This window comes from Grampus griseus, assembly GCF_964374135.1.
Source record: "Grampus griseus genome assembly, chromosome: 7".
NCBI classification, from domain to species: domain Eukaryota; kingdom Metazoa; phylum Chordata; class Mammalia; order Artiodactyla; family Delphinidae; genus Grampus; species Grampus griseus.
Window position 1 is genome coordinate 32599759 of NC_139001.1, and position 17806 is coordinate 32617564.

The 17806-nt window shown below is 36.9% G+C and overlaps 2 protein-coding genes across 2 annotated transcripts in view; one reads left to right on the forward strand and one right to left on the reverse strand.

The window, feature by feature from the left end:
• Positions 1–13761, reverse strand: part of NBEAL1 (neurobeachin like 1) — a 182178-nt gene extending 168417 nt beyond the window's left edge. The window contains exons 1-2 of the mRNA XM_082657971.1: positions 13643–13761; positions 12493–12769 (exon numbers count right to left, since the gene is read on the reverse strand). Coding sequence (XP_082514097.1) covers positions 12493–12543 — 51 coding nt within the window. The 5' untranslated portion in view covers positions 12544–12769; positions 13643–13761. The remainder of the gene's footprint in view (positions 1–12492; positions 12770–13642) is intronic.
• On the forward strand, positions 5873–6052 carry LOC309825240 (translation machinery-associated protein 7-like; the record flags this gene model as incomplete). Its single annotated transcript, XM_082658747.1, has 1 exon — positions 5873–6052. The coding sequence occupies exon 1, from the start codon at positions 5888–5890 to the stop codon at positions 6050–6052; it is 165 nt and encodes a 54-aa protein (XP_082514873.1). The 5' UTR covers positions 5873–5887.
• Positions 13762–17806: the final 4045 nt, after the last annotated feature.

Sequence of the window (17806 nt, forward strand, 5' to 3'; positions counted from 1 at the left end):
AGGTATCTTTTAAAATATGACATTATCATATCTAAAAAAATTAGCAGTTCTTTAATATCAGTTATGTTCAAATTTTCCTGACTTGCTCACAAAAGCCTTTTTTAGATTTTTCTCTTTTTTTTGATGTAGACCATTTTTAAAGTCTTTATTGAATTTGTTACAATATTGCTTCTGTTTTATGTTTTGGTTTTTTGGCCTCGAGGCATGTGGGATCTTAGCTCCCCAACCAGGGATTGAACCCGCACCCCCTGCATTGAAACGCAAAGTCTTAACCACTGGACCACCAAGGGAAGTCCCACAAACGCCTTTTTTAACCGGTAAGATCAGGACCCAAATAAAGTCCATAAATTGCAAACTGTTGGTATATCTTTAAAGTCTTTTTAAACCTGTAGGTTTCTATTACATTTCTTTTTTTTTTTTTCTTTGCCCTAATTTATTTGTTGAAGACACTGGGCCATTTGTCATTTAGTATTTCTCGCATTAGGGATTTTGCTGACTGCACATCTTTATGTCATTTAACATGTTCCTCAGTCCTCTGTATTTCCTGCGAAGTAGTAGATCTATAGACTGTCAGATTTAGAGATTTTTTTTTTCCCCAAAAAAACACAACATAGGTGGTGTTATACATGTCCTTCAAAAGATAAATTTCTAGTTATCTCTTACATGATGTTAGAAGCTACCTATTATCTTTTCCTAGATCCAATATTTTATTATGAGTAATTTCTGTAATAAACCTTATAATTTCCTTATACCACCATGACTACTAGAAAGATTTGCAGAAGGAAGAGCTATTAATTTATTTTCAAACTCACTTCCAGATTCTTAATTAAAATTATATCCAGATACAGATTGTATTTATGTCATTCATCCCAAGCTGTTAAATAATGAATAATTTTTATTAAAATTAAACATTCCGTGATACATGTCAACCTTCTTATGTACACTTCCTTCAACAACTGAAAAATAATAAATTTCAGAATTTTCACATCAAAGAAAAAAAGCCCTCACAATTTCCTTCACTCTACTTTGGGCCTATTCTGTTCTTTCCTTGTCTTCTTGAAATGGATGATATATTAATAATATATTCCTACATAACAAATTAAATTTAGGAGCTTGAACAAATATCATCTCAGTTTTTCAGGGCCAAGAATTCAAAAACAGCTTAGGTGGGTGGCTGTGGCTCAGCATTTCTCACAAACCTGTAATGAAGACGGAAACTAGGGCTGCAGTCATAGCAAAGCTTAACTGGGCTGAAGGAACTTTCAACTTCACTCACGTGGTGGTTGGCAAGGTTTCAGTTGTCCGCAACATGGGCTTCTCCATAGGGCTGCACACAACATAGCAGCTTGCTTCCCCCAGAGCGAATGATCCAAGGAAAAAAAGAGTAACTGAGATGGAAACAACAGTGTCTTTTCTAATTTCGGAAATGACATACCATCAGTTTTGCCAAATTCTACTGCTCACAGACAAACCCTGATACAATGTAGGAGAGGACTATAAAAGGGTGTGAATACCAGGAGGTAGGGATCTTGAAGGCTGGCTACCACAAATGACTAGTTCATTTATTTTTAGCCTCTTTCTCTAACACATTTATAGCCATAAATTTTCCTAAGTAATGCTATAGGCACCCCCCATTTAGAAGCTCTAAAATGCTTACTTTTATCATTCAGTTCCACCTCCCCGAAATTCTAATTTTCCTTCATTACTTGTTCTTTAATCAAAGGTTTGTTTTCAAGTGTAGTTCATGACTTTTTTTTTTGCTATTTCTTCCTTAGCAACATTTCTTCCTTAACTACATTCGTGTCAGAAAACATACTCTATTTCAATCATCTGAAATTTGTTGAAACTCGCTTTAAGGTCTGTCATATCATCATTTTTGTAAATATGTGTGCTTGAAAGGAATGTATGGGTGTTGTTCTACATAAATCCCTTTTTAAATTTGTCGATCCTATTGATTAAATCTTCTGTATCTTTACTGATTTTTTTCTTTGGTCTGTTCATTCTACCAATTACTGAGAAAAAAATACTAAAATATGATAAATTGAATTAAAAAACTGCCATGATTGTCATATGTTCATTTCTCTGTAGTTCTGTCAATGCTTGCTTCAGAGACTAGGTTATGAGTTACACACAAATTTAAAACTGTTATATTTTCCTGATGAACTGTTGTTTTGCTGAAAATGACTTTATTTCACTTTCCTCTTTGAAAAAATGTCACTTGGTTGGAAATTCTACATTAGTATTTTCTTTAAAGATATCAATCCATTATTCTTTCCCTTCCATCATTATTACTGAAAAATCAGCTATTAATGTGTAATCCCTTTGAAGATAATCTTTTTTTCCTCTGGCAGCTTTTCAGAATTTTCTCTTTCCCTTTGGTTTTCTGCAAAACCACTGTGGTTTCACTATGATGAATCTTGGTATGGAATTTGTTTTATTTTTTCTCCTTGAGTTTTACTAGACTTTCATCAATCCTGGAAAGCTCTCACCTGCAATCTCTTCAAATATTATCATTTGTTTCATGCTTTCTTTACTCTCCTTTTCAGAGTCCAATTAAATATGTGTTAAATGTTTTCATACTATCCTTCAGAACCTTCCATATTTTCCAACTCTTTGACTTCCTAGGATATATTCTAAAAGAATTCTTATGACCTCCCTTCCAACTCTCTAATTCTCTTCAGCTATCTAAACTCGTATCCAATTTATTGGTTTTTAAATATCATTATTGGGATTTCTTTCCTATTTCTAGACATCCTTTTTTACAACTGCTTTTTATACCATATTTCTCTGTTTCTAAGACATATAATTTTTTACATTTCGGGATCTTTGAAATCAAAATGCATCTTATAATTGCTGTCAGAAAGGCTGTTGTTATATTTGTCACTGCCTGTGCAAACCTGGTAACAGGTGTTCATGGTGATGTCCTTTTGCTAGATTTATGTGCACAGCTGGTACTCCAACATGTTGAGATTACCTGCTGTTCAAAATGTCTTCAAAATATGATACTAAATTAATCAGTAAAATGAAGTTATTGGGTACACAGGCATGAAAACAGAGCAGCAGGGTATAATTTGACATTAATGATGAAAATCTATACTAAGATTGTTTTTCCTTTGTACTTTTGTTCATGCCTTATATGTGTCTGGAACACCCTCTGTGACTATTAAACTATTAATTCTTTAAAACCTCAATCAAATGCTACCTCTTCAACTAAGCAATCGTTGATGACTTCATTCATCCTCCCTTAGGTCCCACATCCCACAATCTAAGTGGAAAACTGACTCTAGTTGGAAAAGCATGACCTCAGATGAACTCACAGTCAATTAACCAGATGAAAGTTATAAAATTTTGATGGAAATTCTGATAAAAACCAGTCACATCCAGGAAAGATTTGGAAACCATTTTAACACAAAGAAAAGAAGCAATATTCTAATAGAGGCCTGTGCATAAAAATAGACTTAGAATACACCAACCCCTAATGACAAAGATTTTTTTACTTTAGGTATTTCTTAAATTTTAAGTAACTATTCATTCAGATAACTATTTTAATGAAGTTCTACATTTGATCAATAGAGTGTAGAGAATTCTCAGTTAAAATTAGCAAGGCTTGAAAAGACCAACATCTAGAGTATTGGAATGTTAGGTGTAATATGTCCTGTTGCTTTTTGTGTTCATCTTGGAGTTTCACACATAGTTAACAGGTAAAGAAATTTCTGCTTCAAGTGTTTTTGGGAAGTCAGTCAAGTGATCATGTAGCACTGCGGTGCAGGATGTCAATAATTGGGAAGGTTGTGCATATATGGGGACAGGGGGTACACAGGAACCTCCTGTACTTTCTGTTCAATTTTGCTGTGAACCTAAAACTTCTCTAAAAATATAGTTTATTAATTTTTTTTAAATGACCAAATTTTTTAAAAGAGGAAAAATATTAAATTCAAGGGATAAAATGACAGTAAGTAACATGTACATACAGTAGGCACCCAATAAAAACTAGCTAAATTGGACTAAAATAAATTCCTTAGAAAGGAAAAGCATATCACTATGTATGCATTAATTAAATATAACATTGACACTTTTTAAATGGGACTTACACGTTTAAAACAATATTCAAGTTTCGTATCAGATGGAAGTTTTTCAAATTTGATATCCTAATGATTTGTAGTAGTAAATGTAACTAATTTACACAGATTTTTCAATCACATGCATAAAAGTACTTTAACTAAAAATCTCTGAATAATGAAATTTTTACTTTCTTTTGCATATCTGTATTTTCTAAATTTTCTACAGTTAACTTGTATACCTTAAATTTAAAATTTTTTAAAGCTTGTTATAAAAGTAAAACATCTTTACTACTTTTTCTTAGAGCATAAATCTAAATTAGAAAGTCTATATATTGTCATGCTTCAAATGAGGTTCATTCATTACAAAATGAAATTTTATATTTTAAAACTTAGTTAAATGTTACATTTTGACAAAAATCATAAGTCAAAATTATTCAGTAAAAAAGTATAAACCCACCTCACAATGACACCATAAATTGAAATAGTATATATCTTTCCTACTATTCTAAAGTTTATTGTCAGGAAAGATCATGTAGCAGTTAAATTAAAGGCATCAAACAAAACCACTGGGGTTTTTTTAGAGACAAACTGTTTTGAAATGCTTGAATGACTTTTGTGTGAAATGCATGGATCAGTTAATGCTTTGGTTCAACAAGAGAATAATTTTACCAGTTTAAATCTAAGTCACAAGACATAAATTAAAAGAAAATGCTGATATTCCTTAGATATAGTTAAGAATAAGTTTGAAAGGTCCTTGGCCAGATAAGCACAAAAATCAAGAGTAAACATTTTAAAACTTTAATAGCAGTTTGTCAGTGATTTTAAGTCTGCTGAATTCAATTTAAAAATAAAATGGGGGCTTGTATTTTTAACATCTTTTTTCCCCACTCTTTTTAGAACTACTTTGCTAAAGCCACCAATTAATCTCTTAACTGGAATCCAATACACACTCCATAATGCTTTTCTTCAAAGCTATGTTGAATTTGACATCCCTCTACTTTCTGAGGCAACCACTCACTCCTGGCTCTCCTCCCATTCAAACTCCTGACTCTTCTTCCTCTATCCTCCTCTTAAAAGATAATATTCTTCAGGACTCCCTGACTTTTGAACCTCTTCCCTTCTTACTCTCATGTAACTCTTCAATAATTGCCAGTATGACAACTCTCAAATCTTTATTTCCAGCACAGACGGCCTTCTGAACTCCATTTTGTGGGGTGTTTCTCTACCTAGATATCCCCCAGGCACTGCAAACTCACATGTTTACCTGAAAACCTGGTGAACTTGCACTAGCTAACTTGGTGAATGGGATGACCTAGTACAAGTCTGCAAAACCAAAAAACCTGAAAATTATTTTAGGCTCTTCCTTTTCCCTCTTCCTCCACACCTACACATTGAAGGGCTATCAATTCAACCTTCTAACAGGGAAATTTAAATTTTGATATTCAAAAGGAAAGAATAATAAAAAAATTGTCGTGCATCTTAACAACTTTTTAGAGTAGTGCATAAGCTCCTCAAGTCAAACCACAAAGGTAGTAATATTCCTTTCCTAAGGGCAAATCTCACATCTATTGACAAAAAATACTCATTTCTTGCTTTCTTTCACATCTAACTTCCTAAAATGAACATGTAATTGGTAACCAATACTACTAAGCTGATGATTTTGTTTTGTTTTGCCTTAGAGTCAAACAACATTACTTTCTTTATATACAAAGTCATTATTAAGCCAGAGTAAATTGAGAGCTATTTCTATCTACACTTTGCACATATCAGAGACTTATTAAAAATGGGTTGCGGTGGCAGGGATGGGGGAAAGGGCAGCAGGCACCATGTCGGGCCGCGAAGGTGGCAAGAAGAAGCACCTGAAGCAGCCCAAGAAGCAAGCCAAGGATATGGATGAGGAAGATAAGGCATTCAAGCAGAAACAGAAGGAAGAGCACAAGAAACTTGAGCTAAAAGCGAAGGCCGTAGGGAAAGGTCACAGGTGGAATTAAGAAATCTGGCAAAAAGTAAGCTGTTCCTTGTGCCTGAAGCAATGATGATCCTTAATTCCATTCCTGTTTAAACATCTGGATTAAACATCTGGATTCCCTGCCATAACATCTGTTGCTACTCATAGCTAGAATAAGTGTTGTCTTGGAACCTAATGCACATTTAAGAATAAACTTTTGTAAAAAAAAAAAAAAAAACCATACAGTGGCTCATCTTGTCTTTAGTTCCTCTCAGCCATTTCTACCTCAGCTATGAGATCCGCATAAACCCAGCCCAGAATCCTGCCAATCCTGTGTCCTTAAGCCCCTGTCCTATCCTGAATTCTGTACCACCTGGAATTAAACGAACTCATTTGAAATGAAGAAAAAAAAAAGGGGCTAAATTATAAGGGTTGATGTATATTGGTACGCCTTGCCAAAAGTTTCACTTACAATTACAACCAAAATTGTATAAATAAATTACAATTTCCTCATTAGAAGAATATTCATTCATCCGTTTTTTTCCAAATCTATATATAAAAAGAGGTACATGCCTTTTTATCTGAATAAAACACCTATAAGTTCTGTTTTCCTTATGAAGCAAAACTTTTATTCTGAAAAGGAAGTTTACTCTGAGCTCATTGCAAAACTATCTATTTCAGTCATATTCCAGATTTAGCAGGACAAAGGGCAACAGCAGGAAATGGAGCATCACCAAGATCCAAAACAAACTTGGTTTAGAGTAAAAAAAAAAAAATCCCAAATCATTACTGGGATAATTAAGTGCTATGCTTTAAAGCAAAAATAAATAGATTAAAAATTAAGATGGGGGGACTTCCCTGGTGGCACAGTGGTTAAGAATCCTCCTGCCAATGCAGACACAGGTCTGAGCCCTGGTCCAGGAAGATCCCACATGCCGTGGAACAACTAAGCCCATGCGCCACAACTACTGAGCCTGTGCTCTAGAGACCACGAGCCATAACTACTGAGCCCACGTGCCACAACTACTGAAGCCTGTGCACCTAGAGCCCGTGCTCTGCAACAGAAACCACTGCAATGAGAAGCCTGCACACCTCAACGAAGAGTAGCCCCCACTCACTGCAACTAGAGAAAGCCCATGTGCAGCAACAAAGACCCAACGCAGCCAAAAATTAATTAATTTAAAAATAAAATAAAAATTAAGACGTTCATGAGCACAGCTTCATCACTACTGGTAAAAAGACAAGAGAGTATTTCCCACTATCATTATACCATATAAAGACAAAATAGAAGTAATCTTGATACACATACTCTCATGCTCATATACATATTCTTTACATGCTAATAAAGATTACATTTTTATATTTCTTAGCTTACCCTTACAGTGCATTTAAATACAGTCAATTCATTTTGTTCTCAACAACTTTGAAAGATACGCAAAATAATTATTTTTTCCATTTGAAACATGAAAAAACTGAAACATAAAGAAACTAGGTAACCTGTCTTTGGGTCCTTAAAATCAGAAACAGAATTGGGACTAAATCTTGGCTCTAATTCTGAAGTTTCACAAAATTTTCCAGTATAAATTGAATCTCAAAAAAAAAACAGCTAGTGACAAAAATGAACCATGAATTTCAACCCACATTGCCACATTTCAAAATGTCATGTTTTTACTCACTTTGTATCTTTTTACTGAGTTAATGCAGTTGATACTTTCCATTACACAGAACAAAAATGAATTAATCTTATCAAAGAATTTGAGGACTCAGTTTCTTCTGCATATTTCGGTGACCAACTGTAGCACTACCAAAAGGCTAAATGTTGAACAGAAATATATCCTTATGCCTATCTAAGGGGAGCACTTGAGACAGGGATACGTACGTATCTGTTCTATTCATCATATGAATTCCAAAAAGTTGTATGATAATGTAGAAACCAAAACTGTTTTCAGTGCCATCTCTCTTACCACAAGCACATTAAGAAATAATGTCAAAAGAAACAGGGAATTACATGGTGCCTAACACAGACAATATAAACTAAAATCTTTAGATATTAAAAAATAAAGTTACCTTCTACACTTGAGAAAAGTATGCTCAGATGAGAAGTAGTTAACTACTGTACTAAAATCCAGATACAAAATTAAACCTGTTTCCAAGTTAATGTTTAACTTATAAGAGCTATATGAAATGCACTGTTGATGAAATCCTTGACCCTAGGTGGGGATGACTGTTTGGAGGCAAGAAAAATTCAGACTACATAACTTAAATTAGTAGCCTAATACATTAGTGAAAGACCCTGTATAGAGCAGGAATGCTGGGTAATCAGAAATCATCCTGCCTCTATTACGTAATAACAACTACATGAGATTAATAAATAACCTACTAGGAAGATGCATGTTCTTAACAATGCAATTAAATCCTATTCCTAGAAAGTGAAAAGTTAGACCTGAAAACTTTGGTTAAAAAAACTGCAAAAAAAAAAAAAAAAAAAAAAAACTGCAAAGTTTTTTACCCAAATTCTTTTGAAATATTGCATTTAATATATGGGGACCCATCTGGTAAACTCTGAAACCAGGAATTTATTTTAATTCTACTTTAAAAACTTTAATCACTAGTATTTAAGCTTGCAACTAAACCCAGACTAATGGGAAAAAGACATATTTCTATATCTCCTTAGTATTCCTTTGACCCAACAGTATTATCTAAGGGTTATTTCTGATACAGTCCTATTTAAATACCTACTGAACTTTCATAATGCTCAATGGCAACCTTTAAAACATCACTTTACATAGAACTCTATGATGGCACCTTAATATTCATCTATTGCTAACACACTGTGGAATACACGTGCCGAGGTTAGCACTGTAACAAATACAAAAGATGTCTTAACCATACATATTGCCCTGAAACAGATCTTCATAAATCTTCAAAGTCGTCTTCTTTAATCAGGTATGTATACAGTGTTTGATATGAATAGCATGCCAAACAGGGCAGCACAATAATAGACAATGTTTAAATTTTAATCATTAAGGATGAACTTGATACTCAAGAAAAATAACTGGTCACCTTTGGAGGATGCTAGCAATCAAGTCATTATTCTGGAAACAAACAGAAAGAATCAAAGTTTAGGGCTTCCCCTGTGGCGTAGTGGTTGAGAATTTGCCTGCTAATGCAGGGGACACAGGTTCGAGCCCTGGTCTGGGAAGATCCCACATGTCGCAGAGCAACTAGGCCCGTGAGCCACAACTACTGAGCCTGCGCGTCTGGAGCCTGTGCTCCGCAACAAGAGAGGCCGCGATAGTGAGAGGCCCGCGCACCGTGATGAAGAGTGGCCCCTGCTTGCCACAACTAGAGAAAGCCCTCGCACAGAAACGAAGACCCAACACAGCCAAAAATAAAAAATAAATAAATTAAAAAGAAGGCTCAACATTAAAAAAAAGAATCAAAGTTTATTTTGCCTGCCTTCCCTTTAAGGAACTGTCATCAAATAACTGATGAGGGGACATTTCTCTATATATGTTCTACTCATAAATAAACAAATGATAAAATCTGAATATCACAGTTTTGCAAACTCCTAATGACATAATTAATGCATACAGGCAAAAGTCACTGATGGCCAAGACACTCATTAATTATTCTAGCCTCCAGCCGCCAAGCAGGATGTGAATCAATCAAGTCTCTAGATCTGCCAGTTTGCAGACACCAATAGAAGTAACAATTAAAATCAAGAGAATTCAACCAGCAAAACCCAGACTGAGGAAATTCTCATGTCAAAATCTGGTTTCTTCAACAAATAAATAGAAGGGATAAAAAGTGTGGTGAGGAGGAACCCATAGATTAAAAGACTTAACAGACAAATTTTCAGCAAAATACAACATGTATGTTTTGTTTAAATATTGTGTCAACCAAACAGCAGCAAAATAAGAACATTTATGAAGCTACCAGGAAAGTTTGAAGACCAACCAGATATTTGATGGTTTAAAGAATTATATTGAGATTATGTTTTTAAGAGGAATTCTTATAATATAGATATATTTTAAAATATTTATGGATAAGATATGTTGTCTGGGATTTGCTTTAAAATAATTCAGGGGTAGAGGGAAGGGTAGTGGAGGGTTCTACATGAAACATCACTGAATATGAACGGATAGCTACTGAAGCACAGTAACAGATACAATGGATTCAGTACAGTATCCTCTCTATTTGTGCCTGTTTGAAATTTTTCACAATAAAAGCTTTAAAAAGAAAGATGAACTAAAAAGTTCTATATGATAATCCATAGAATAAGGACAAAAAAGCTCCATGTCCCTCAGAGGTCAAAATAAATGAAAATCTTATGGTAAGTTAGACAAGAATTCTCCTTGTATACACACTACTACTTGACAAATAAGAAAACTGAGACCCAAAGAGATAAGTCTTGCTCAAGGTCAAAAAACAAAGCAGCAACAAAGCCAAAACTAGACTGCACAATTGCAAGCCCAAAAAGAGATCTTAGTTGGAGCTAAGTTAAGAGAAGATTTGAGCAGTCCTGAAGTAGTCTGAAAGCCTGTCAAAGGTACAAAAAAAAAAGTCTTAAAAGTTAGGAGAAAAAAAGAAAGTCAGATGGTTTGAAGGGTTATATGCTAGAGTGACAGCAATAAAGCTAGAGAGAAAGTACTATAGAGAACCAGGTATTTGGTAATCATTCTCACTAGGGAAAAGAAGTGTTAAATCTATGATGCATATTTGGAAGCTACTTGAATTCAAGGTATCGGAAGAAAAGAAACTTGTTGTCTAGCTTACAAGTAGCTTATTCATGAACTGGTGAAACATAAAATCATTATCTTAAATAATGATTTTTTTGAAAACCGTTGAAAAAAATTTTAATCTTATTAAGTGCACAAGTGATTTAAATCTTAAACATAATAATGCGATTTGTCTTCCTGTCCAAGAATAGGCTTCAAAATTTGACCATGAAGGTCCTTCATTATTTACTCAGACATTCTCATAAAAGAGTAAGGATTCACTTTTATGTTAAGTCATTAAGAACAAAATTCTGTGTTTGTCGAACAAACTACACTATCTTTTCAATAAGCACAGTGTCGCCTGAATAAAACATGAACTCGACCTAGAAACAATATAACTAATTAATAAGGCAGTGTAACCCCATTTACTTTTTGTCATTCTGAAAATGTAAAACCTAGTAAGTTTGATGGATTTTTTAAAAAATAATTTTCAAACGAGTACTGGGCATGCATACTAAAATGCATTTTAATTTTTGGCTGACATGTGTTAGTGACTGTTTTCAAGTCACTAAGAATTGGATCCCTTTTTTATTGGAAGAGTGGTCTATTTTTAAAAAGACATTTCTGGCATTAAATTACACAAGACTAAAAGCTATTTTAAAAATTCATATTAAATATTTCAAAGTATATGTCCTTCAGTAACTATAAAAAATACCAAACCAGGAAGTCATAGAAAATTCCAGTGTGAGCTCTAATATTTAATATTAAGATAACTGAGATCATCTGTTAAAGAATAACTTCAAAGAACTTTTAGTTCTTTAAAAAGCTGAAAGTATAGAAAGGGAGCCCTACAGGATAATGCAGAAACGGAAGCTGAGACTTGAGAACTTCACCACGCAGACCTAAAGTAACTTAAGGAGTAAGTTAGAGATGTTACTCTGACCCTTGCCAGTATCTTCAAAGTAGTAATATAGCTCCTAACTTGAAAAACATATTTTTAAGTAGTACCCTTCTTCTCCAATAACATAAAATCAAAGCTAACATGTAAAAATTCACATAAAGACGAATGGAGAAAAACTTATTTTTGAATGACAAAGAAAAAATAATGAGCAGTCATAATGGATAAGAGCATGGACTTGAATCAGGCAGTTGTGAGTTCCCGGCTATATACGGAAGCAGAAGGGGCTCCTTCTCACTAACCCCTTTAAACTCTGCATCAGTTTTTCTCATCAGTAAAAAGGATAATTACAGATACCCATCTCACAGGATTGTTGTGAGGATCAAGAAAGACAATGCTTATAAGGTGCTAATATCAGGGCAACCTTACAGTAACCACCTCAAATCAATAGCATTTTTATATAATAATCTTTTAATTTAAAAGATTATGAGAAAAATGCTTAATGCTCTTCTCATTAAAATATCTCTATCTGTACTCCCACTTGTGGGAGGAAAAAAAAAGCACAAACAAAAATACAAATGTTTTATTTTTCTCAAAGGTCATACTTTTACTTATATAATTTTAGGATCCCTGAAGACAAATATCGTATTAAAACCACATCCTACAGCTTTTAAGAGCATGCCAATATTGTGTATGTGTTCAAACGTGAAAAACTGGAAAACAGAAAATCCTGTGTTTTTAAATTTGGGGTCATTACTATGAATAAATATACTATTATCCATTAAATAAAGCGCTAATAAGGCCAGTCACAAAATTTTATAACAAAGTATTTTAAAACTTAGAAATAAAAAGGAAAGCAGTTACCTTCGCACAATAAAGCATCCAAAGTTCAAAGAGTCTCTCTCTGGATGCCATTCTGGCTTTCACTCTGGCACTTTAATTTTTCCTCAAAAAAAAAAAGTTCAAGACCACAGCATGTTCATTTTATTTTCCAAGTTTTTCAGCCGTTACAGTAAAGCTCAAAGCAGTAGGGAAAACAAAAAGAAGTGAAACAAATGGACTGTCTTCTGGTCAATAAAATTCAGTTTCAGCAGTTACTCCAACCTATCTTCATCAGTGGTCGTTGGGCAATTAGATAAATCTGTGAAAGAGAAAAATATGCAAGGATTTGCTTTAAAAAGAGGCCATGTTAATAATTATAGGTTTATCAGAACTAGAGATTTATCTACCTCATTTCCCACCAACACCCGGCTAAGCATTTACAACTGATTGGATTTCATAGAAACTTGTGTTTCAGGAAAACATCACAGCTAATACAATATATCACATCAACACAAAGTCAGAATCCTCTTGGGCAGAACTCAAAGATGAGTACTCATAACAAAAAATGTGTCCAATGATAATAAACAGAAAAAACGCCGTTCCCATTCATACATTTTCTATAAACATAGAAAAAGTACACTTACTACTGATATATTTCAAAGACACAGAATCCCTCAGAATTTTCTAGTCTGCTTCTTCAAACTTGTTGGGAATGTTTGTCGTGTGTTGCAGGGCAGGGCGTGGGGAGGAGGGTGAAGAATTCCTGGTTTGTTTGTTTGGACAATCCTCAGAGAGTGAAAGTCGACCGGCCCACCTGGCCTCTCTACCTCTCCATCCAGTAAGAAGAAAGGAGCACGCACGCACCGGCAAGGAAAACACCCCGAGAAAGCCTCCAAATGTTTTGGGGGACCTTTAAATTTCCTCCTCGCATCCCAAACAACCGAAAGGGAGGCAAACTTAAGACGTGCCAAGCTGCCAAGTGAAGCTTTGGGGAGGGGGCAAAGCGAGCTTGGCGTCCCCCGACCCGCTATCCACGCCCTCCCGACCGCACCGGGACACACCCGGGTCAACCTCGCCCCCTCACGGCCGCCCCTCACTCTACGGCGCGTTCACCACCAAGCACCCGGAGCCCTCCCATTTCTGCCACGCAGCCCCGTCTTCCCTACGACCCGCTCCCCATCACCGCGCTCACATTGGACGACTGTGGTGCCACCGCCGCCGCCAGGCCGACATCTAACTTGCTTCCCTTGCCCTCTTCCCAAGCTCAAGCCCGTATCACCCCGCAGCTAGGCAAGAGGGCGGGAGAGGGAGGCGGGGCGACGACAGCGCGAGGCGGGGCGCGGGGCTGGGAGGAGACAGGGGCGGGGCTGTCCTCACGGCTAATGATTCCGGCCTCTAAGGATTTCCCCGCCCCGGGACAGTAGCTGCTCATTGGTCGCGAAGGCTGGGAAGGGGCGGGATGGCCTGAAGCCGCGCCCCTGCATACCTGCGCAGTCGCAGGCGACCCGGCTCTTGACGACCCGGCGGTGCGCGGCGGCGCCCGGCGGAACGCTCTAGTCTTCCCCGAGGTGGCCGCGTAGGAGGACCGACGTGCTTACGTCCACCCACCGCCGCTGCTGCGGACTAGCAGACAGCGTTCGGCTGATGGCGTCATTTCCGCGAGTCATCTGAGGGCAGGGAACCGTACCGTGATAACTAAAGGGGATTTCTTTTTTTTTTTGTAAAAAGGAGATTGGTTGTGGGAGTGTATAGTGAGAACAGACAGCTGCTCCCACACCCCTGCAAAAATCCTTTCCCTTCATCGTGTTTGTGCCTCATACTTTCTCTGTCGCCGGGTGTCAAGTGCAAAGGGTTTATTTTACCACTACTCAAGGCTTCAAAAGGGTCTAGCTCTTACAAGAAAAGAAACAAAAGGAAAACGGCAGCATTTACTAGCTATAGGCAACTTTGGGGGGGGATGTTTAAGGAGACGGGAAGACTCTTGAGATTAGTACACCTAAACATTTTTAAAACCTTTTATTGTGAAAAATGACAAGTATAGACAAAAGTAAACTAGTATAATGAAATCCTATATACCGTCGTTAATGTCCCATCTTGTTTCATCAATACCAGCAGCTGACAAACTGTAAAGAGTCAGAGAGTAAATATTTTAGGTTTTACAGACCATCCTGCTTGCAACTTAACAAAAATCAAAATAAGAATATATTATGATGTGCGAAAACTAGATGAAATTCAAGTTCCAGTGTTGTAAAGTTTGTTGGAACCCAGCCATGCCCATTCCTTCACTATTAATAGCTGCTTTCACCCCAAGGTGGCAGAGTTCACACTAATTTAAAGTAGTTGTTTGCAAATTAGGCCTTTTGAAGATCTCTTCTTGGTTCTCAAGCAGGCATGTGAAACTTAATATGTGAAAACTTCGGGGGAGGAAGGGGGAGAAATTACTCTTGCTGCAGCATCCCCCATTTTAGTAATTAGCAGCTCCATTCTCCTAGCTGCTCAGTCTCAAGAACCTAGGAAGTATCCTTGCCAGCTTTCTTATATACCTCACATTCGATCTAATCCTTTCAGCTATATCTTCAAAATATATCTGGGCTCTAACCATTTTTATACACCACCACCACCACTACCACCCTAATGTGAGTTACCACTAAATCTTTTCTGGATTATTGCAGTAGCCTTCCAATTTGTCTCCCTGCCTCTGCCTATGCACTTTCCCCACCTATGGATTCTTCTCAACATAGCAACCAGAGTGATCTTTTAACGTAGAAATAAGATGTCACTCCTTTGCTAAAAACCGTCCATTGGTTTCCCATCCCACTTAAAAGGGCCAGCAAGGACCTGTGTTTTCCTCCCACACTTCCCTCTCTAACTTCTCCAGCTACAGTATTATTCTAGCCTTCCGTTATATCATCCAGACACATGGCTTCCTTGCTGCTCCTCAAATTCACAAAGCACACTGCAGTCTCAGGGATTTTACATAAGCTGTCCCTCTACCTAGAGTGCTCTTTCCCCAAATGTCCACACACAATCTTAAAGTCTCTGCTCAAGGATCACCTTGTCCATTGCTATAGTCTGAACGTTTGTGTCTTCCCGAAATTTGTAAGTTGACATCCTACCCACCAAGGTGATACGTAGTATTAGGAGGTGGGGCCTTTGGGAGGTACTCAGGTCATGAGGGAGGAGTGCTCATGAATGGCATTAGTGCTCTTATAAAACAGATTTCACAGAGCTCCCTAACCCTTTATGCCATGTGAGGATACAGGAGAAGTCTGAGACCTGGAAGAGGGCATTCACCCAACCATGCTAGCACCCTAATCTTGGACTTCCAGCCTCCAGAACTACGAGAAAGAAATTTCTAATTATAAACTACCCAGTCTGTGGTATTATTATAGCAGTCCAGGCAGACAAAGACATCTGTGAAGCGTTCCCTGACATTTCTTTAGAAAGTAGCATCCCCTTTTCTCCCTTAATCTATTTTTCACTATAGTATTTATCAGATGACATATAATTTATTTGTTTATTGTGAGCTTCCCTCTGGTAAAATTAAGCACCATGAAAACAGGGACTTTGCTCTCAGGTCTTTGTATAGTGTCTTATACACAGTAGGAGCTCAATAAACATTTGCATACTGTATAATGAAATAAATTACCTATTTCACTACATGTCTCTGTACTTATTCCACCTCAAATTTTCCTCCCACTAAAAACTGTTAGTTTACAGCATGTTGGATTCATCATAAGAATAGCACTATAAAACATAAATTTAATCAAGTTATAAATTATACCGAAAATAATAAACGTGTTGTTCATAAACAAAGGTGATAATATTGTTGTACATGTTGCTTCTCAAACTTCCAAGTGCATACAAATCACCTGGGGTTCTCAGTAAACTACTGATTTTGATTGAGTAGGTCTGGGATTCAGTGGGTCAGTGGTCTGCCAAACTCCCAAGTGGCACCAATGCTGCTGATCCACAGACCACATTTCTGAGCATTAATGTTCCCACAGTTAACAGAAGATGTATTTTGCTTTGTTTTGGAAGTAGTACTGATGGATTTGCATCCATCTACTCTCATCTTCTTCACCTTCCCCTTGTGACTGGTGACACAGATATCGAAGAGATATAGTATGTGACACAAAACCAAGCCAATTGCTACATGTAGGTATTGAATCCTCAAGCATGATATTATTGCTGTTAGAGCCAGGAAGAGATAAATACATCATCTGGGATGACTCATGGCTGTTCCTACTGGGATACAAAGGATGGTAGTATTTTGTTTTAGGGTCTGCATCATAGGGACAGTCCTCAGCTTTGCCACCAGTAAGGAGACTCCAGGGCACTGACTTCCCCTAGTTAACTCACAAAGGACTAATATATGTAACCTGTGTGGCAGTTCGCTCCTTTCTGTCCTATAGGTCTGTAGCTATGAACTGAAGAAGAGAAAGTCAAGGAACATATTGTCTCTGAGGAATCTGCTGGTTGATTCTCTTTTCCATCTAATAATTTCAATAATGGGATAGGTTGGTACCCACCAAACTTCTGTGAACGAGGATTATCCAAGTCTAATTTCTCCTTTCCCTTTTCCCTCAGACAAAATACACACTGAATTGCAGTGGAGGATTAAGCAGTTCTTTTGCTGAAGGTTTCAAGTCTCCCAAAGATAGAGTCAGGGGGAGATCAGGAGTTATGTCTTTTTTTAGTTAATTCCTTTCCTTATACCACATAGAAGGAAACAAGCAGTTACTCTCTGCATAGACTTAAATAAGATGTGTCTCCTGGGCAATCCCCAGTTCCCTTAGCTCTCTCAATTCTCAGTTTTCTATGCACCCTATCTTTAAGCTGTTCCTCTCCAATGTCCCCATTATCCTCACACTATAAGTGTGGGATCCAGGCCCCTCTTGAGTCTGTTAGATTCTGCTGCGTATAGATGCCAACGGTCTTCCTCTGCTGAGGCTTCTGAGGGCTCCCAGGAGTGGGGAAAAGCTTTTTTGTCAGTGGGTCCTTCAACAACACTAGGTGTCCCTCCTCCAGTGTCTTTCTAGCTACCTTTCTCCTAACAAACCTCAGGAGAATACATTTTCTTAATAAGACTGTTACTCAGCAGCCTTCTTAAATAATATGGCCTTGTTATCTAAAATCATGTTTCTGACCAACTTTTCATGGTAAAAGGCATACTCAAGAACTGAAATAGCCCCCTAAATCCACTGGATGCTTCTGTGCTCAAACAGTTTTGAATCTGATGGCAGAGTTAGGAATTTCAGTTCCCCTCACCAGATATAGCCTTGGAATGTTACTAAATTAATTAACAATGAAAATTACATCTGCCAAGATAACTGGAATATTTATGTCTCTCAGG